Here is a 22,908-nt window from a genome sequence, read left to right on the forward strand (position 1 = left end):
AAAAATGTGGAAAAAAAAGTGTGCAGTGACTTGAGATACAATGTGTATTATAATTGTTTTCCCGGATATTAACCACAGTGCCTTTGATGCCTAATCCTAACCCAACCCGGTATCATGGCAAAGCGTGAAATAGACATGCCGGTCCACTACAGCAGAAGGTGAATTAGACACGCTTTGTCTCGGCGTGAAAGTTCCAAATTGTCCTGAGGTGGACGAAAAATGAAACCTACGGCATGCCTCTGTTGCGGGACGTCACATGACGTTTACGTGTGTGTAAGTTTCACTCTTTCAAAACGTGTAATTTATTATGCTTAGATAGCCCAAAGTTGGGCTATTTCACACTTTGCTGTCAGACTGGGTGTCCTAACCACAGTTGTCAGTCTAGATGTGAATGTGAAAGTGGTGTGCCTTGTAGGCCCACCATCCACCCCTCCCACCTCCTGCTGACTCCGATGAAGTTTATAAATTTGGCACTTCACTCATACAAACTAAACATTGCCTCAGAATTGAACTCAGACAGCTATTACGTTGCAACTACAATGCAAATAGGAAAACAATTTAGTTATATAGAAAGAAACATGCAGTAATGTCAAAGTGAGACTGTTGCCAACAATATTTGGCTTCAGTATACAGTAATGTGATGGCAGCTACAAGTTTCCAAACAACAAACTTATGATCTTCATCTTTCTGTAAATATCATATCACTTCCTGTCCAAAAGTTTCTCTCAATCTTAGTTGTTGGACATCTGTTTCCTGTCTGAGAAAAAGCAGTTTCAGAGACTTTGGGCCTGACCCAATGTTGGATTCTAAGTTTGTCTGTTGGTGCACAATAACAGACTCATTAACTGTCATCAGGGGATCGGCAAACAGACCCTGCATCACGCCAAAACCAATTTCAGCCTCATCATTATTCCTCCGTCCTCACTCTCAGTGCAAACACTGTGACTTTTCAATTTGCAGGGAAATAAAAAAAAGATTGTAGATAATAAAAGCTTATATCAACCATATGTCAGTTTATCTTTCCTCCTCTCATTCATAAATAGATTATATGTCAGCTCTCATTGGACAGGAAACAGCAAAACAAGCAGAGAAAACAATGTGATGTAATTGTTGTTGTTTTTTCTGCTTTCTGAGTGAGCTGTTTGGACGCTCCGTACTGCTGCAGTAACGGCTCTCAGTTTCAATCCAAGTAGAAAACATACACGAGTTTCACTGCAGTGATAAACTGTAGAGATCAGAGGGGAGACATCAATCCCCACAGACAGGAAGCACTGAGGGCTTACTGCTGGAAGACAAAGGAAATATGATAATAATAACACAAAGTTACTCGAGATACAAAAGATTAAATTAAAGCCATTATCTGTGCAGGTGCTTTCTTTATGAACAGTATAAAGATTTCCCTGAAGTTTACAAAGTGAGACTTTAAAACAGTGAGCTGTGATAAGATATGTAAGAGGATCACTGTGATGCAGGTTGTTTCTTCTGTTTAATGACCAATACTATCTTCTTAAAGTTAATTTTAGAGACTACTAAATCATTTTTTGATTCACAATTAAGACAACAAATTAAGCCTCATTATGCCTGGAAACAATTTCCTACCAATCCAGTTCTTGTACTGAACACATGTTCTCTCGGATTTTCATTTTGTCAAATTAGCTCTTAGAAGAAAAAAGGTTGGAGAACTCTGTTCAACATACTACTATGGCGGTCTTATGCCAGGATCAGACGACACGATATTAGCCTGATAACAGCTCGACCAAAAAGGTGGTGTAACACTATTTATTTCTTATATATATATATATATATACATGAAAAATTTTAAATAGAATATTTTGTAAAATTGTATTATTGGTTCATCAGAATAATGTACAATTAGGAACTGTAAATGGTCTGTGCTTATAGAGCACAATGGTTTACAAAGCACACATTTTTGCCCCCATTCACATAAACAATCACACACTTGATGGCGTTCATGCTGCCATGCAAGGTATTCAATAATTACCTCATGGCTGCTCACAGATTCTGCTGTTGTAGGTCAGACTTGTCATTTTTACCTTCTAGATGCACATTTGGCAGATGCGCCACCTCATCAGGAAGAATGTGTGATTATGTAAAATACAGAATATAGTGTGAGAGTCACATCAGCCACTGCAGCTTACAGTTAGCTTGTTATGCAGTGTGTCCATTTGCAGATGCAGCTGTGGCACAGATTGAAATAAAAAAGCATAGTCAGGTAAGAGAAGTAGAGAATCATAGTAAAGTTGTCGAAGGAATGTCTTAAATTGAGATAAGAGGATCTGCAGGGAGTGGCTGCACAGCCAGGGAGCAGGATTACCACAGCATCACTATATGTGAAGAAAAACAACATTCTCAAATTAAAGGAAGGGGAAGATATGACTACCTTGGTTTATTTGTACATATTCTCAAGTCAGTGCTATGCAAAATAGGGATTTCAATAACATGTACAGAGGAATATAAGCATTTATTTTTCTCAGATGAGCGACGTGTTACTTTGAAAAACTACAAGTCTAAAACCGTGGAATAAATAAGCCACATGTTAGTATTTCTTCTTTTACTTGGGTGAATTCAACACTCAGCTCCACCTTCGCTGAAGGCCCACTCCCACAGCCAGTGGCAGACGTCCTCTCAGAGGGTGACTATCTTGGTACACTGGTTCTTATCTCATTGCACAAAAATTAATCAAAATGTTCAGACAAATTAATTAAAATGTGAGCATGAGTTGCATCTCGTGCACACGCAATAGCTATTTGAGTGCTCAGTGGAGTAAAATGTTGCCATGGTGATTACCGTTGAGCTTGACAATTGATTAATTTACCCTGTGTGGTTTATTATAGTGGACAGTTGTGGCATCTGGGATGGCTCACCAAGTCCTGACAAAAAGACCAGAATGAGAGTTGTTGTTTTTTTAACTTTGTTCCATCTAACAATGTGTTCTGTGACTGTGAACCACTGGAACATGGAGCGCTCCTCTGCACACAATTTGAAGCAAAGCACAGGCTCCAAGAACAAGACCTCCAGTATCACACACACTGCTTCAGACACCACAGTTTCTTTACATTATTGTTTCCAGAGGTTGGGTTGTGAAAGTCAGTAAGCTAAGATTGGTTGGGAACCAATCTGTACAGTATCAGTGAAAAGCATGGACACCAACTTATTGAAGGCCTTTTCTGTATTTGCACTATTTTCAACAGTGTAGAGCAAAACTGAAAATACATACACATACAAATAAATACAAATGTTAATTAAATGAAGTTTCATAGTGTAGATTCTTAAAAGTAGCCATGGTTTACTTTAATTATAGATTTGCACAATGTCATCCAGCTGCATAAGGTAGTCCCATTGAATTGCTTTCAGTTCGAGAGCCTTTTCAATCAGTGGCGTTGTGCTGAGTACTGTTGGTATACAAAAAAAAATAGTCCTATCTGACTGCTGTAGTAATCTATATTATGGAAAGAATATCTTAACTAAGGAGAAACAACAGTCGATCATTACTTTGAAACATGAAGGTCAGTCAGGCTGGAAAATTCAAGGTCTTTGAAAGTTTCTTGAAAGTGTAGTGAAAAAAAAAACATCAAACACTGTGATGAAAGTGGCTCTCAGAGGGCCGCCCCAGGAAAGGAAGACCGAGAGTTCCCTCTGCTGCAGAAGAAAACCTGGGTAGAGCTACCAGCCTCAGAAATCAACAATTTACAGCACCTGATATGAGAGCCCACATCAGTGTTTTCAAGAGTTCAAGTAGCAAACCAATCTCAGCATCAAGTGAGAAGAGACTGAGGGAAACAGACCTTTAGGAAACAAAATTGTTGCAAAGAAACAACTCCTGGACACCAATAAGAGCATTTGTCATTTGTTGTTAAATACTGCATGTACAATCAGTATTTACCGTAGTATAAATACTGTGCAACCAGCATTCCTCCTTGGTAGGTAGGTAGGTAGGTATATACTTTATTAATCCCCGAGGGGAAATTTTTTGGCCACAGCAGCATACATACAGGAGCAATAATAGAAACAATAGAATAAAATAATAATAGAATAGAATAATATAATAGAAAAGCAATAAAATAAAATAGCCGTAAATAGCAGTAAAAAATATAAATATAAAATGCACAGTATATACAGTATATTATATATCTATATATATTATATACAACAAACCAATAAACACAGTCAACATATATATATATATATATATATATATATACATACAGTACAGTATATATCTATATATATAATATACAAGCAACCAAGAAACACAGTCAACAGTGTTATTGTACTGTGATGGATTTTGCCAGAGGTGAGTTATTGTACAGTCTTATTGCAGTGGGCAGGAATGATCTCCTGTATCAGGAATGATCTCCTGTATCAGGAATGATCTCCTGTATCAGGAATGATCTCCTGTATCAGGAATGATCTCCTGTATCAGGAATGATCTCCTGTATCTGTCCTTGTGACAGCGGAGCTGGAGGAATCTGTTAGAGAAAGTCCTCCTCTGTCCCTGCAGCAGGTGGTTGAGAGGGTGGACAGGATTATCCAAGATGGACAATAGTTTGTTCAGCGTCCTCCTCTCCACCACCTTTTCCAGACTATCTAGTTTGTAGCCGATGATGGAGCCGGCCTTCTTAACCAGCTTGTTAAGTTTGTATAAATAGTGCGTGTGCAACCAGTATTTACCGTAGTATACATACTGTGTGCAACTAGTATTTGTCATTGTATAAATACTGTGTGCAACCAGAATTTACCCTTGTATAAATACTGTGCAACCAATATTTGACATAGTCTAAATACTGTGTGTAACGGGTATTTACCATTGTATATATACTGCGTGTGCAACCAGTATTTTCCATATAGTGTAAATACTGCGTGTGCTGCAGTGCAGATAATTGTTAAATATTGTGCTCAGCAGCAACACAGCAGTCTCACGAGCTGTGTGGGATTCCCAATTAATAAAACAAACGTCGTGTCTTTTTATAACCTGAAGCTGTTCATGTTGCAGTTTTGACCTCGCAGTGAACGCAACTTATTTAAAAGACGTCCAGCAGTTCAGAGTTTTTAATATGCAGCACGGAGCCAAACGTCGGTGGAGCTCCTTTGATTTTTGATTTTGGTTTCAGTCATCTGCTTTGACTGATGGGAGATGAAGAGTTAGTGACGTTCTCGTCCCGGTGTGCTGCAGCAGATGGAGAAATAAAGAAGGCTGCTGACGAGCCACGGCTAACGAGCAAACAGAAACATGCCGCTGACGAGCCACTCTATCCCGTTACCACGGGATACTTGTTAGTGACTGCATCATACATCATCTACATGCAGAGTGAATCCCAATTACTGAGCCTCTCCTGCAGCAGCCGCAAGTCTGATCTCGGCATCTCAGTGGGCTCAGGGTCATTGAAATACAATAGTTGATACATGGTGTTCAATAAACACCTGTAAATTGTAGCTTTTTGTTGTTGTTGTTTTAACTAGTTTTACTGTGTGATCAGGGAGGGGAGGGAGAAATATTTTTCTCGAAAATATTCATTTTCCCAACTTCCTATCACAGCTCCACCTATCTGAAAAGTCACTAGGAGGGTTTAGTCGTTACATTGTCAGTTCTGAAAAACAAATTGTTGTTAGAAATTTCTGTCCAACTTTCCAACAAGCACTTGAGCTGAAACAAACTACTTCAGCAACTTTAAATCATACTTTTTTTAAGCCTAAATATGAAGTTCCCACAGGGAAACAAACAAGCTACAAAAATTAACAATTTGAATGAATGAATTAATGGACTAATTTGACTTTTTTTAGGCATCTTCAAAATGATCCAGGGGTGGGGGATGGGGTGAACGGGTTCTTAGGCTCATATAATCAGTATAAAGCAACCCTATCTCAGAAAAATTGCATTTATACACTCCCCTAACAGAAAAGAGGACCCAGATGCAGATACAACCAGGAAAGAGCAGTTAGGTGCTTTATTCATCTGAATAGACTGGCTTGCAGGTACACAGGCAGAAAACAGGGAGCGACAGGCATTAGATGTCAAGAGCTGAGCAACACAAAGAAACAAAGTGACAATCTGTCAAACTACTTTGGCAAGATGTCAGATATACTGTGTACACTTAAGCCCGGTTCAGACCAAAGATTCATGACGAGACTAAACGGATTGAAGACGCTGCAGGGAAAAGTTGCCGCCGTGTGAACTGGCCTGTCTCATCTCCACTCAAGCCAACTGATGGTGTCGCCGGAACGCAGCTTGTCAAGTCAGCTTTATTAGAGCAGATGCCAACTCCTCTAAATAACAGGAATGCTCTGGGAGAAATTGACAAAACAGTCTCAAGTCCACAGCGTACATTTGCAGAAGCCTCCTGGGTATTCTTTTAAAGCACCAATGGGCGGCTTCAAACTCTCAACCCTTTTTTAAAAATGTTTCTGCCACTACATTCCTACTAAAAATGAAACTGTTGCAAGTAACTTAAGTCAATTTTTTCATTCATGTTTTCAGACACCACACCAAAGCCTGAAAAGCCAGCAGTTAAAATGGAAGTACAGTCGTTGCTGTGCAGATGTTAAATCACAGGGTTCTGTTGCTTTGCTGGCGAGTTTCAGAATGTTGCAGACTGGAAAATCGCAAGTAGTTGCAAGTTTCAAATCATCTCGTTGTAACTCGTTGCTCCAAACTGCCCATTGGAGCTGAATGGGGTACTGGAAAGAGTTCAAATAGGTTCAATAGTCAAGTGACTGGAACCAGGATGAAAGTCAGAGGATAACCAGCGGGTGGAAAAGTGGTAACAACAGGGTTGAGACAGGAATAGTGACACATCCTTATTTTTGCTAAATACGTACTGCAAAAACATAATTGGTTCCAGGACTGAGTTCAGTGGACAACTTTAGTGTTTCTTTTCTTGTGTCTGACAGAAGTTGTAAGAGTGCAACATTGTTTAAGAAAACTTAGGGGCTTTGAAACCAGGGTTCACATCCTGAGTCGTGTATTTGGTGAGCACTAAATAAAAAGAGCAAAATGGGAAAAAGTGACATGTTCAGTTCAATGTTGAAAAATTAAATTTTGGTAAAATGGTCCGTACTTGTATAGCGTTTTATCACCTTTCGGTCTCAAAGCGCTTTAACATGGTTTTCCCATTCACACACTAATGAGACAGATCACCATGCAAGGTGCTGCCATCAGGAGCACATTCACACACTGATGGTTCACCATCAGGAACAACTTAGGGTTCAGTGTCTTGCTCAAGGACGCTTAGGCATGTGGACAGGAGGAGCTGGGGATTGAACCACCAACAAAACAGGTTGTTGGATATGTCGATTAAAAACATTTCCTCATGTTGTAAAAACATAGTCCAGGCACAGTTATGTTCCTCTCTGGCTGACTGTATTTGGTGTGGCAGAATATTAATGGCGTCTCTCGAAGGCAGAGTGGAATTGAGACTGTGTTTCCATGACGTTCAGAGATTCTGGCTTTAATTTAGTTTTTTCATTAAATCCTTTCCTTCACAGTGGAGGTCAGTCAGTCTGAGCTCCTCTGTTTGTTCGCATTCATGCTCTGACCCCTAACCTTTGTGTCAGACATGACTACACTCAGAGGGATGAAAGTTAGCGTGTCCTTTCCCCTGTACGACCTTTGACCCTTTAAACATGAAAGTGATTCTACCTATAGCTCTCAGAGGTCTGACTCTCAGCATTCACACGGAGAGGAGGGATAGGAGGAGGTGATAACCCTCATCACAGCGGCTCTCCGACAGAGACGAGATAGTTTATTAGCGTCCATGTAGCCCCGAGGCTAACAGGAGGGGGAGGACACATCAGACAGAGAACAGCAGTGGTGTTAATGCAGGCTGTCAGACGTAATTATGAGTTTCATTAAAACTGCAGATAGTTTTGACACAAAGCTCAGGGCAGTGTTAGTGTTTGAAGATGAAACTTCAACCTGTTAAATCTCCATTTCATGAAACAGAACTGCTTGCTTTGAAAGCCTTAGTAGCTTTTTAATAGCGACCTACATTTGTGAATGTTATCATATGTACACGTATACATTTATTTTTGTATACAAACTTTTGTTGCAACTGTACATTTTTTAAATAAATAATACTTTTTTTTGTTTCATTAGTTTGTTTGTCGTCAAGAATAACGTGATCGCAGAAATACCTTGAAATATCGTAATATCATTTTAGGACCTTCCCTTTTTTTCCTCCCTGTTTCACCTATTGTTTCGATTATGTTGTTTTTTTGGTAGGAATGGAGGAGCGAAAAATGTGTCTCGTCACACATTAATCCTCCTGAGCGATAACTCACCTGACGGACAGCAGCACTGACTCAGAGCCGATAGAAACAACAGCACGGTGTCTTCACTCATGTCTCACAAAGGCTCTGCTGACAGCCAACACTACTCACGGCATCCAAACCTCTCAGCTCCTAAGTGCTGCTGCAGCTGCATCATGTTTCAGTCTGACAACTGAGGCTTTTCACCCCAACAGTCAGGATCTCAAAGAGTCACAGCTACATAAATGACAGACTACACCAAAACAAATAAATTAAAAAAAAAAAACAGCTGAAGGGAAGAGTGACGTTAAAGAGAAGCTGTAAGACAAGGAACTAATTATACAGAAATACTGTAATACTGTTGTCCTTTTGACATGTTTTCTCTTCTTACATTTCCTCCTTTGACATTGGATAAACCTGTTTTGGGACCACAGGGCCAAAACAGTTTCATGCAAATTAAAAATGTTTTTTGTTTATATTTTGTTAAATTCACACTATTGGCCGATTTAGCTGTCAGCAGTTCCTCACTGCAATGTACTAATGGATGTACAGCCAACTAACAACACTTGATCCCTTTGATATTGGAGAAAACATAAATACTTTGATCTATATCATGTAGTTACAGTAAAAGGGGATTTAAAAAAAAAAAAAAAAAATGTGTATAAAATTGTATCATCAAGTTATTATAATATATTATTTTGGTTTGGAAGGTGTTGAACTTCTCACACCTGGTACAGAAAATAAAAAAATTGAAACCGTATTGGGTGGGTTGAGCTACAAATGACACTTCTTTCACAAATTTTTGAGTTTTGATATCTTTTTGTAATCAAAACATAATGTATATTATATTGACTGGATCAAACAATAACCATAAAAACAAATACATGGAAGGCACAAAGTCAGCAAGAATCAGTCATCTTGCAGGCGGGTTCCTCAATAGTCTCGATCCACTTCAGTGCCGCATGGAAATCTGTCCCCTCAATTGTTACGAGATTTGTCTGTCGACAGAAACGACCAGCTGCCTTGTCAGATACGATGCTGAACCTGTAGGATAGTATGTGCTCTTTAGACCAAATTGTCTTTAATGAGCTGCTGCTGCTGCTGCCGCTGTTGTTAGTGGTGATGATGATGTCGTCATTATTGTTGTTTTCCTCCGTCTGACCCCGCTGACCCCCGTCTCTCTGAACAGATCCTTCTGTGCTCCCTCCTCTCTGAGGTCCTGGCTGTTGTGGGTCAGGTCCTCTCTGGAGGGCGACGGTCCATGGCCCTATTGATGACAGTTCATCAGCATGCAGGGGGGGCTTCTGCCATCACCACGGCAACCACATACAGCCACCACCCCCCCACCAACTCCTGAGGCTTTAATCTGGCCCCTGTGATTCTCCCAACAGTCATCTAGCCATCGCTTTCCCTAAAAACTTTATTATTCTGTTAATCAATTAAAGTCTGGTTTAAAAGATGTCATGAATTATACAGCAGGATCACCGATCAGTGAAGCTGCAGCCCGCTTGTTTTCAACCGTTATCACAATGAAGAAATAGGAATTTTATTAATGAAGAAATAGGAATTTTATTAGAATTGAATGCCTTTATTGTAACATTTATTGCGGTGATTATTTAATTATTTGCATGAGTGAAGGTGTGGAAGGGGAACCAGGATTTGTCAGTGAGTTTGTAGAGTTCCATAAATAATTTTGACATTTTTCAGACCTGTAGGTAGACATGAGTGTCAACATTACAGTGCTTGGAAGCGTCCTATTTCTCAAGAGAAAAATCATACTGTGAAGTGACCATCTCAGGAGAATAAGTAATCTGGTCCAGTGAAATTAACTAGAAATTAGGACATGGTGTTAATGGAGCTGAAGAGTTAAATGTTTATGAATGTGAATACAATAAAATGAAACCCGCATTTCCTTTCCTGCCTCCTTTAGGTCAGCTGGTGGCAGGGACCTGTGAGATTGTCACTCTGGACCGGGACAGCAGCCAGCCCAGGAGAACCATCGCCCGACAGACGGCCCGCTGTGCCTGCAGGAAGGGACAAATTGCCGGGACGACAGCAGCCAGACCGGCTTGTGTCGACGGTAAGAAAGTCGCTGTGTTCAGACGGCTGCAGCTGAAATAGTTAGAAAACTTACAGTCATCAATTTGAGAAATGTAGCTATAGTTTAATCATTATTTGCAGTAGCTTAAAAGAATCAAGTGCAGCTGCGGTCAGAAAATAAAGGTGACAACTCAAATTTGACTAACTGCATTAATTACTGAATTTAGTCAGAACAGGTCTCAGAATTTTAGCAGTATAAGATCTCAGATTTATCTTCAATTCCAGATAATTATGGGTATCATCCATTTCATATCATTAAAGCAAGTGAGAACATTAGCGAGTTTTACAACATTAATCTCTGCAGTTCTTCGAATGAATCAGTTGTATTATAAGGGATTTTAGCTTTATAGTTTACGAACATTTTGCCAACCAAGCAGAATCTTCTCTGAGGCTGCAGTTTACTGCCTAATATTTCATATTTATGAAGGAAACAAACAGATCTGCGGCTTTTCTCTAAATCCTCAGTGTCTCTTCAGCTGGTCTGTGAAGTCCAGAAAGTCGCTGTCTAGTTGGGAAGTACCCAGAGTTACAGTGCATTTCATCACCGGCTTCCTCCTTATTCTCTTTCTGTTTCTACCATCTGGAAACGATGACAACAGCTGGAGGGGCTCGGTCTGCTCTGCAGGGATTTACAGGCTCTCCTGGTGATTTTCTGAACAGTTGTTTTGCAGAGTTAAAGAACCTCCGCGGTTTCCCTGCTGCGTTCTCTTCAGAGGAGGCGCTTCAGTTGAAAGGATCTTTAAATATTTTCTCATTCAGATTTGTCTTCAAGATAATATGTATTCCTCACGTCAGCACTGATTTCCTACTGTCTGAACAATTAAGCTCCAGTTTGGACAAAACTATTCAAAATCATCACATCCTACAGGATGTTACCAAAACCGTACTTTTGCCTAATCAGCATAAAAAGTTTCTGACCAGGTGTGAGCGCTTTGAGTTGTTGCTAAGGTGATTTTTTTTTTTTTTTTTTTACCCTTGGAGCTAGGCTTGCATTTTTCATGTGCTTCCACTCTTTTTGGTAAGCTAAGCTAAACACATCTGTGACAAATATATATTTATGAATTCCATTCAGTTGCTTGTAGCCAGATTTTTTTTGTTTTTCATTCTGTGGTTAGTGACTTAAAACAGCATTCATTAGCAATTTTTACATGATAGATGCAAATAAATGTTCATTTGCTTGCAAGTCAATGTCAACATACAGGACCGTGCTCGGTCCTGTTGTTGATTACGTTATGCCCTATTATTCTCACTTTTTTGCTTTTGACAGAGTTTAGCACTATTTTCTTGCTCATTAGCAACAAAAGTCTGTGATTTGGGCGTTGACACATCATTCAAGACTCAAAAAGTAATCATAACTACCCCCGTTGTTTATTAGGCCCTGTGCTATAAATTGTTGGCACATCTTTTGAAACTCTGGTAATGATGGAAATGCACAGTAGATTTTCTAACCTTTTCTACTTAGCCTTTCTATAAAAATAGAAAGTCTGTGGGCTGTTGGCAAACGTGTGATAAGTGCACATGTGGGCGTGCACACAATTAAGTTGTTGCTGTTTTTGATTCAAGGGTCGAGCCCTTGCTGGAGCAAGTGCCTTCCTCTGTGGGGTTTGCATGTTCTCCCCCGACCCTGTGTGGGTTCTCACTGGTGATCCGGCTTCCTCCCACCATCCAAACACATGCAAGTTAAGTTAATTGGTGATTCTAAATTGCCCTTAGGTGCGAATGCGAGTGTGCATGTCTGTTCCTGTTTGTCTTTCTGTGTTGGTTTCCATGCAATAGTCAAGAATGTATATTTCCATCACTTTAATTTGAGAAAGTCAAAAATAGATTTCTAGCTATTTTCAATGGTTGTTTTGGATTTCCTATTTTAGTCACAACACGTTCCCGCAAATGTTTCACTATAAAACCTTTGATAAGAAATGAAAGGTTTCTCTACTTAAACAGTGGGGTGCTTTTAAGCCAAATTGACTACAGGAAGTGTTGAGTTTGTATCAATGCATATTGCAGTAACTTTAACAGGGCAAACTGTGGAAGATCAAAATGAGGCTTTGAGTTGATCTTGTGAATTAATTGCTACACTTTAAATGTCAATAGAAGAAATTTCATCAGTCCATTTGGGGCTTTTTTTGCTCTTTTGCATGATATACACTTCAGAGATGATTTAAAAATTGTAAAAGAAGCGTGAATATTGTATGTCCTAACATGGAGAAAAAAAAGTGTCCGCGTTGTTCCAGCACGCCCTGTGGTTTTGACAGAGAATATAAAAACTGTTTTCTTTCAGTCTTAACACTTTAACTTTGTGCTGGATGAACAATTAAGAAACTGACTGTCTCTATTTTCTAAATAAAACAACTGAATTTCTGACCTGAGCCCAATTCATATTCATGTTGATCCCTAATGGAGCTGCTGAAGAAACAATTTGTGTTTGTAGAATTTTTCACTGTGCGTTGGAGAGTAAAATTGGTGTTGTTGAGCCGAACCTGTGCTGCTGGTGATCAGAGGTGGTTTGAATGCGCTCTGCTGCTATAAGAGGATATTTTTAGCAGCAGACTGGATCTGAGAATGATGGTGATCACTTCGACCTGTTTTCTGAGCTCAGAAACTCATCAACAACTTCCTGCTTTTTGCTCTCGGAACGTCTCCGAATAACTTAAACCTGCTCAAATTCTCTGAGATAAACAGGAGTTGTTTCTGGTTGTGAGATTATGTAGAAGATGTCACACACAAAACAAGTACAGCTCGTTGACTGATGGAGTAAAATAAAGCCTCTTTCTTTCTGTCAAAAGTATGTAAACTAATGCATTTTAGCCATACGGGATAGGTGACAGATACTCTTGGAAATAAAGTGTAACTTGCAGAGCACTATTACAAATGTTGTGGAAAAGATTTCTCAGTGCAAACTTTGTGGCCCTCATCTCAGTCTCTGTGACCTTTACAGAGCTCCATGATGATATTTATGTCAATTTGTATTTTGTGTTGCAATATCAGGTTAAAAAACAACAACTGTATATTCATTGCTCCAGCGGTAGTTTACCGATGCAGTTCACATAACATTGAACTTTATTCATTTTGAAGACTAAGTATAGTTTCTTTTCTTTTTTTTTTAAATCAGTGAAAAAAAATTATAGTTTTGTACAGTTTATTCATTGACTTTAATTCAGAACATTGCACACAGTATCACACAGACTGCATTGAGTCATTGCCTATTTTTTTTTATTTTGCACTTGCATTTATTCATTTTGTTAAGTTTATTTTATTGCATTGATTTTAAGTTGTATGTATGCTACTGTAAGTGTGTATTTATGTTTTGTTTTGTTTTTTAACTGTGTACGGTCACCTCCGAAAATATTCCAACCCTTCACTTTCTGTGCACATTATGGAGTAGCAGATTGCATTCATTTAATACAGATACAAGTTGTCCTTTTTCCCATCAATTACACTCAATAAGCCAGAGTGACAGCGTGACAACAGACCCTTCACCGTGGCTCCAAACAGTGGCTCGGAGCATCCTGTTTGCTTTAATTATCCTTGTGACGTGTCTAGAACTTGTTAAAGAAAGGAAGAAACCTTTGTACATAATGTCCCAAAACCAAGCCATGAACAAGATGGAAAGAAAATTGTGATGGGGCACAGATCAGGGCATAAAACCATTTTCTAAAACATTGGACTAAAACAATGTTTGTTTCTTAGGAAAACAGCTTTTAAAGGACAAAAACTCAATCCTTTGTGCAGAACCTTTAAGCACTAACAGCAGACACTGCTAATTAATTGGCTAACACCATCTCTAGAGTGAAGCACGGTGGTGGAAGCATAATGCTATGGGGATACCTCTCAGCAGCAGGCACAGGGAGAATGCAGAACTTAAGGCCTGGGACAAACTGCCTGCCTGGCGTGTGTGTTACCTTTCATGCGCTGCTCAGCTGCGGCTTGGTTGCGTGTGCGTATCCACACCGGATGCGTGTCGGCTGCGGTGCTGCGGCTGCAGGTCCTGTCATTGAATCAATGAGTTTTTCTGTTTTGATCGCCATCGGGATTGAATTTATGAGGTCTGACAAGGGATGAGTTGTCACCAAAAAGCAGGCACGTGGTTTTCGTTTACCCTCGTACGTAGCGAGGCACACAGACACACACAGGCACTCACACTGACACAGAAGAGCGATACGGACAGGGAGTAGCGGGGAAAACCTCGTCCTTTGTCTGCTGAAGTATCGGCATGATACAATTAGAACCTACGCTGTTTTGGTTTTTTTTGCAATGATTACATAGCACAAATATGATCACAGATAAATTCCCTGCATATTGTAGCTGTCCTTACGTGGCCCAGCCAAAACCCAGATTGAAATCCAAGACAAGATTTGCTGAGAGAGTGGACACAGGACATTTTCTTGCAATCAATAGAATTCTATATTTTATGATTTGTTATTTACCTAATGTTAAAACTATAAAGATGAAACAAACCATCATCTCAGATCTTTTTTTAAAGCTTGTTCAGAAACTTTTGAGTGTAAATAAAACTCATACCTCAGTAGCAGCTCCGTCTGGATCTCAGTGACCTTTTCTCCAGCAGTGTACTTTGAATCCGACGTCAATTTGTATCTGAGGTGGCGACTCACTTTTTCATTTGTTGTTTCCACCAGCAAAGTTCAGACAACCAAGTTCAGAGGAAGAATCCGACTGCAGCCGGTTCTTAGCTGTCCTGTCACATCCCACCAGTCCCGGCTTGACACCAGACTGTGTCCTGGTTACTACAGGTCTAGTCCAAGCGTAAATTACTGTCCAGAGAGAGCTACCGTGTTTACAGATACAGAAAAGAAAGCCCCATTAACTCTGGTTTAATTGTGAGCGCGTTTGGGTTTTACAAAGATGTTTTCCGACTTAGAAGCACCTCCTGTTCAAAGAAATCATAAAAAGTAGGCAGAGAACTCCTGAAAAATTAGAGCAGATGTTTTTTATCTGCCTAATCAGCCTTTCACACATGATCTGAGCAGTAAAATGAAAAGACGTAACAGTTTGAGAACACCACCTGCTGCTGCTGTTTTGTTACATTGAAATCAGACTGACAGCTATGAATAAAAAAGGCCACAGGGCTCTGAGCCTGTGCGGCAAAAAAAACAAACAGATGAGAGACGAGACCTTTTTCTTTCTCATCAGGTGAAGACGATCTGAAAAGGGCAGACAGGTGGGTGTGTTCAGGGACTGCGAGGTGTTCGGAGCGATTCCTATACTCGGAAGAGATGTTAAATCCTGAACTGACCTCAGATCTGAAGTCAGAAGAGAGAAAAAGAAAATACAGAAGTAGGAAAAAGGAGAGAAGTTAATATGGAGAAATAAAATTAGAAAAAGTAAAAAAATAAAAATAAAAAAAAGAAGCAATTTGGGGACATTTACTCATAATGTACGAGATATTAATGATTATTAGAAAAAAAAAGAAAACAGAGAACATATCAAATTAAAGTAGAAAGTGATAAGTTTGAAGATAGGAATGAAAAAGTAAAGGAAAATATGCACAAAATAAAGAACAAAATCAAGAGAAAGTTAACAAAAAGCAGGGGGATTTCTTTTCCCTGGGCGGCATATCAAACTCTGCTTTTAAAAGAGGAATAATGGTGTCGGTGTCCACGTCCTGTTACAACTGTAGCACATTTGTTTTCTGTTTGTTCTTTGCCTCATTTCCAGTCCGTTCTTTCCTCGCTGTTTCCCGTCCGATTGTCTAATCCTCCGGGGACGAAGCAGCAACCCTCCTTCTGGACGCTGTCTTTGATGAATGAAGCCATTACAAAATGGCCTCCTCTCTTTCTGAATAAATGAACTGTGCTGAGCGGTGGCGGATGGATCTGCATTGCGGTCGTTAATTTATCAGTGCGGTGATGCAGCGCTCGCAGGTGTTCAGGTGTTTACTGATACCTGCAATTAATCCACTGCATCTCCATTTCATACTACTGGCTCAAAACTCGGTTTTGCTGTTTCTGTTTTCTATTTTAACGTGTGAAAACACACAATGACTCACCTGGAAACACTTTTCATCCCTCCTGTGCTGTTATTGGTCAGAGGGTAAGAGACTTTCAGGTGAAGAGGTTTCTGCTGGTTCACAAAATACCTTTCGCTGATGACAGAGTTTATGATACCATAAGTCGGCTTCAATTCGGTTGATGATATTAAATTGATTTGGGGAGAGGTAACTAATATTATAAATGTCTCTTTTCCCCTGGCATTATAAGGCCCACAGGTTTGGTGTTTTGGTGAACATAAGTGCAGGGCGCAACTCTTGCGCAGCTCAGTGGTGAAGTAGGAGGAATAGATAATTAGAAGGTGTGTCTACTTCAGTCATGGCCAATCAAACCAGCTCCTTTCATTCGCTTTAAAACGGTCGTAATGCGGCCGACCGTGAATTTTTTTATCAATGAGGCACGCCGACAACAACATCCAAACCCACAGGATGAAACTGACATACTTTTCTGGAGGTTCAGACTCTAATCACTGGATTTGTGTTTCAAGGAGTCGCCCTCCGCAGGCTGATTTACGGGCTTGGGAAGAACTAACAGTGTGAATAACTCTTCGCCTGGTATTATTAGAACTGCTGCCCACTGTAAAAGGCGGTTCAATGATATAAGACAAAAACAATAAAACAATGTTGAGGAGTGAGATGTAAATTACGCACGCAATTAATGTATTAATGACACAAAGAAAGATCAATGTGCTCCAAACGTCACTGATGTGGTGTTAATAGATAAACTGCAACGGGGGCTTTGAGTGTGATTTACTTTGCAATCATGAATTAAATGACCTAAGCTGCTGTGTGTAAACTGCTTTAACCTTTTGTGTGTAAATGACACACTCTCCATGGTCTGACAAGCTGGTAGATTACTAAACCAGATGAGTAGGTGAAAGGACTTTTGAATTGTTTCCCCTTTATGTGTAATTTAATTACAATATTTTTTCAGCTGTCCTAAATTGCCTTTTATATTTCATGGTGTCCTGACGTGAGCCAACTGCAACTGATTCAATAGACAAGAGTCATCTTCATTTTTTATATGATTAACTAAATTGGAAGGTTGCATTAAACAAAAATTGTGTTTTAATTGTCTATGTAAGTGGTATTAAATACATATCCACCAAACTTGTATGTGGTATTTTGGATAGGTCTGTTCATGTGTGCTCTTGCGGACTGAACACTTCTTCTCCAGCTGTACCGGACTTAGACCAGGTCTGAGCTGGCGAAGGTGCAACAAAAAATGCCTTGTGCTGAACCAAAATGCAATTACTGTAGATGTGCGCTGCCTCTGCATTGCCCTGGGAACATAAATAGTGCCCTTAAAGGTCTCAACGCTTTGAGTGTGCCTAATGTGAATTATGAGCTAAAAGCTCTTTCTATACTGAAGCAAAATTAAAACGTTGAAGAATATTTTAAACTTCATAAATTTACTGTCCTCAAGGCCAAACAGACATAATTTCAGACATGGCACGTAATACAGTAGTTAGAGAAGCGCAACCAACGAGTACTCAGTATGTGTGAGAACTCCTTCAAGACTATTGGAAAAACTCCAGGTGAGGACCTCATGAGGGCGGTGGAGAGAACGAGGAAATTGAAAAAGCTTTTATCAAAGCAAAAGGTAGCTGCTTTGAAGAATCTAACATATGATTCAATGTGTTGTTTCATAGTTTTCATAGTGGTCTTCAGTTTTGTTCAGATCTGTAGAGAACAGTAAAAAAAAAAGTCCTTTTGTGAGTGAGATGTGATAACCAGATTTCTCACATGTGCTTAGTGTAACATAACATCATGTGAACACTTATTTCCAACAAGATTCAGAAATGTTTAAAACAAGACAGAAGCTAAAGTGGCAACATAAATGTCAGAATATTCCTTCAACTGCAACCTTCATCCTGTCAGTAATTTTATTTCATTTCATTAACTTAAATACAAAAAAAAAAAAGACCAAACAAAATAAGGTGGCGCCGAAGCATTTCCTCCTTCTGGAGGATCTCTCTGCCTCTTGATGGAAGTGTGATGCGATGTGAGGATTTAATTAAGTATTATGGCTGAACAGAGCTTCTGTTGTTCAGTAGGAAATTGGTTTGATAATTGAGGGCTAACGGGCTATCACAATCACACCACTACGCTGCCGCTCTAAAGGGAGAGCTGATTACCAGGTTATGTATTACAGGCCTGCACAGACTTTCATTTTCTTCATCATTCCCCAGGCCGGGCTCAGAGAGTGTAATTTATTGCTGGGATTGAGAGCGAGGCTGAAAAGATTGGGATTGATTGGGTCCGTAAAGTATCGGCCCAAACAGCAGGAAATCCCTCTGAGTAAAGAATTCATTTTCAAATGAGATGACGGTAAGAGAGCAGAAAGAGGATCAGCTGACAGACACAGATACCGACAGGACAGACAGCGTGTGTGTGTGTGTGTGTGTGTGTGTGTGTGTGTGTGTGTGTGTGTGTGTGTGTGTGTGTGTGTGTGTGTGTGTGTGTGTGTGTGTGTGTGTGTGTGTGTGTGTGTGTGTGTGTGTGTGTGTGTGTGTGTGTGTGTGTGTGTGTGTGTGTGTGTGTGTGTGTGTGTGTGTGTGTGTGTGTGTGCTGATTTCCACAGAGGACACATAGGAGTAGGACACCATTATATGATTTACCATTTCCACAGATCATTTGATATTACACTGTTAGATGATGTTATTCTTTGGTATAATTCCTGTAATCAGATCTGCAAACATGACCAAAACTAGTGGTACGTTTTTGGTTGTGAAAATTAACATCAGTCTGTTGTTTGTTGTATTAGTTTGTTGTTTGGATTTATATTTGAAGGCTACATATTCAATTAAATTCAAGTGGCTTTATTGGAATGACAGTTTCAGAAACGACACTGGGGCTCACTGTGGGCCAAACCAGGCTGTTTTAGACCAAGGCTTTGAATTTGCTCATGTTGAGCTGCTGCTAGTTTGCAACTTCTGCTCCATAAACAGGCAGGCTCACCTACCAGCGGGTCTGTGGCTGCGTTTTGCTCACTTTCCTTTCACCTATTGTCAACAAATTTGACCTAAAACTAATTTACATCATCCCACAAACCTATTTACATCAAGCCTGGGATGGCATTTTAATTGTGAGCCCTGTCAAATGAAGAAAATCATCATTTTTGTTTTAATGTTTTTTTTATTTAATAAAATATTCATCTTGTTTTTCCAATGCCTTTAGTAAGTAAAGTTTTGATAACGCTCCAAAAAAAAGCATCGGTTTGCTTCTGAGTGCTTTATTAGACATTCACTGGTTTGATAAAATAGTAAAGTCTGCAAGGAAAAACTAAATCAATTTAATTAAATGTATAAATAAATAAATATTTAATATTCATTATTCTGTTGCAGTTACTGTTGTATTGCAAAGCTAATTATTTTGAAATATTATGGAAGCCTGAATACTTGTATTCTAGAGCCAAGGATGCACTGTGGTTGCAGTCAGTTTTCCTACACGGTTAGAATTATAAATATTTTATCATTTGAATCATCTGAGAGGACAAAATAGAAGATTCCTGCTAACGTCAGCATCACTACCTGAGCTAATGAGTGCGTTGAGTGCTTCTTCCATTTATTTTTTTGTATGATGCTTCCTCTTTATATCTATTCTCTCTGTGATGAGGAAAAACGACTTTCTGTTCTCCCCTGAGTGATTCTCCCTCTGGGACTGGCAGCTATCTTTAATGAGATGCACATACAGTTCTGTTAATTGAAGACAGCTGTTTGCTCTACTGATAACATTAACAGAGAATACAATATTCTTTAGTTACATTGCGATCCCGAGTAAAAGAAACATCCGACTGTTGTAATGCTGGTAATCTGGACGGTTGATAACAATCTTTTTGCTTTATACAGCAATATCATGCCTCTGAAGGTAAAAATAACGATGAACATGTCTAATGTCATGACAGTTATCTGATTTGGCTAAAACAAGCTGAAACAAGCTGAAGGTGTGGTATATAAAAGATGAGGTATCAAAGGGAGAAACATACTATCCAGCTGCATTATGGGAAATGTAAGAGCCCCCATGTTTTTGGAGATTAACCCATAAACTAAAAGTGAGGGTATTCTTGTTGGTGGGTTCCTTCTAAATTAAAGCCCAACATGTTCCTCTCCATCATCACCCCATCCTCTCTCTCTGTCGGCCAATCAGGGAGCCACAATATGCAAATGGTGTATTTGTTTAAAAATAGCTGTGTGATGAAGATCTGGTCCGTAGTAAATGGAATCAGTTCTCAGGTGTTTAGTTCCCTTTCACTTGGATTTACTCTTTCCCTATTTTTTTAGATTTTTGGAATAAAGATGTCATATTTTGAGAATAAAGTCATTGTTTGGAATACAAAAATTGACAATGAATTTGTCAACTAAACTAATTAGAAAAAATGATATTATTGTCAGAAACAACTCGTAATTTTACACGTAAAAAGGTTTTAATAATTGGAAAAAAAAGTGATACTGGTAAGCAATAAGTGAAGAAAAAAATATAGACATGCTTGGAAATGTTCGGTGTAATTTAAAAAGAAAAGGGTTGCAATGTTTTAATATTAAATTCTAATTTTCACAAGACAAGTTATTGTAAGAGAAAGTCAGTTGTAATTTCTCGTCGTAATAACAGCAGCTATTGATATTACACGTATCTTTACCAAGAAAAAGGTTCCATTACATTCTGCGATGTAGCATTTTCGAGTATATCTTCGTGTATCAAGGCGTGTAGTTGTTCTTTGCGTAGTGGAGCTGAGTAGTTAGGAGGAATAAAATGTCAAAGTGCAAAAGTTGACCATAAGATAAGAGTAAGAGATCAGTGTATGGAGAAAACAAATAAGAGAATCGGATGGATAAGGCTGGTTTCAGACTTTTAGGAAAAGAAAGGTGTCCCCGTTGGTTCACAGAAGAAGGTCCTGGCTTCAAATCTCTCAGTCTCCCCCAGGTTCTTTCTGAGGCATTTTTTTCCTGTGTTCGCGGGTAGCTGCCGGATGCTCGCTCTCTTCCCACCATTAAAGACATATATGTGAGGGTGAATACTCCTGTCGGTACTCCTGACCAAGGCACAGGCTAAAGAACTGAAGTTGGTCCCCTGGTGCCGCAATGTGAGGCTGCCCACTTTTCCAGTGTGTGTGTACGTATATGGGTCAAAATGCATAGGATCAGTTTTCCAGCTGAGATTCATTAACTATTGCAAAATATGTCAGAACATATTTGCATATATGGTTTAGTAGGAAAAACAATATGTAAGAAAAATGGGCATCTTCAGAAAATCAAGTATCGACAAATGCAGTGTAACACTGTGTTGTGTAATGTTGAATAGTGTTGCTTTGCCTGTTGTAGCATAAAATAATGCATAATATTATCTTGTGTTACATTTGAATTTGAAGTGAAGTTACAGGGTGCATGCATGCTTAGTCTTCTTGAGGGAGGGCCGATAAGACATGAACAGGTGGTTCAAGATGAAAATCTGCTCTTAAAATAAATATTAGGAAGATGTTTAATTAAATTACTAGTAACACCATAAATAATATATGATCTACCACATCCAATATCAATGTGGACTGGTTTATGATGGTAAAAGGTGAGAAGCTTATTATTTCATTCATTACTTATTGGAAGAGGTTGTTAATTGTGTTGCTTTTTTTGTCGACACCTGTATTCAATGACTACCTGACTGTTTGTCTGAAGATGCTTGTAATATTAGAAGTCATTTATCTGTTATGGGATTGCTTAAGTTTTTCTATATTTCTTTCAATCTAAAAACAGTTGAAGACAAACAAATTATCATTCATTTATGACAAGGAAGTCGTAAGACATTGAGGAGTAGCATTCAACAGTGAGACATTAGAAAAAGAAAACACATAATACATACAAATAAAGCTGAAACAAATGTACTCACCTGTCTTGTCTCCTCTCCTCCTCCTCCTCAGTGCGTATCGTCAGGAGTCGACAGTGGTGTGAGATGACTCCGTGTTTGGATGATGAAGGTTGTAATCTCCTGGTTAATCAGTCGGGCTGGACCTGCACGCAACCTGGAGGCCGAGTTAAGACCACCACGGTGAGAACAGAACCTGAACTTGATTTATTCATTTCAGTTACAGGTATTTTTTTTTTTAATATATTTTGTGTGTTTATTTATGCATTTCTTTAAATATTTTTACATTTTAATTGTTCATAGTTCAAATTCCAATATATATATATATATATATATATACACTTTTTTTTTGATTTCTTTGTTTTTAATTTATTCTGTTATAATGAATTAATTCCATCTAGATTTCCTATAAGTATTTATTAGTTTGCTTGCGTGTCCCTACATGTTGTGTGCCCAGAGGTGTGCCGTGGGTAGAATGTTCTTTGGCGCAGTGATTGTGAGGCTGGCACAGCTTTTTAACTTTATCACCCAGCTGAGAACAGACTTCCAACAGATGTGAATCTGAATAATATGATAATAAGACTCTTGCTCTTGTCAACGACAGCAATGGGAGTAAGAAACACACTCCTACAGTTCAAACACAGTTCAGCTCAAAAACTGCAATTTCATGTTTATAGAGGCTC

General features: G+C 39.1%; 1 protein-coding gene across 1 annotated transcript in view; it reads left to right on the forward strand.

Moving 5' to 3' along the window:
• LOC138633110 (chemokine-like protein TAFA-5) overlaps positions 1-22,908 on the forward strand; it is a 50,541-nt gene that overhangs the window by 10,272 nt on the left and 17,361 nt on the right. The window contains exons 2-3 of the mRNA XM_069719151.1: positions 10,196-10,345; positions 22,281-22,408. Coding sequence (XP_069575252.1) covers positions 10,196-10,345; positions 22,281-22,408 — 278 coding nt within the window. The remainder of the gene's footprint in view (positions 1-10,195; positions 10,346-22,280; positions 22,409-22,908) is intronic.

This window comes from Brachyistius frenatus, unplaced genomic scaffold (genome assembly GCF_029030835.1).
Source record: "Brachyistius frenatus isolate BFR_SWC_R1_liver_20210118 unplaced genomic scaffold, ASM2903083v1 Contig_208, whole genome shotgun sequence".
In the NCBI taxonomy this organism is placed as follows: domain Eukaryota; kingdom Metazoa; phylum Chordata; class Actinopteri; family Embiotocidae; genus Brachyistius; species Brachyistius frenatus.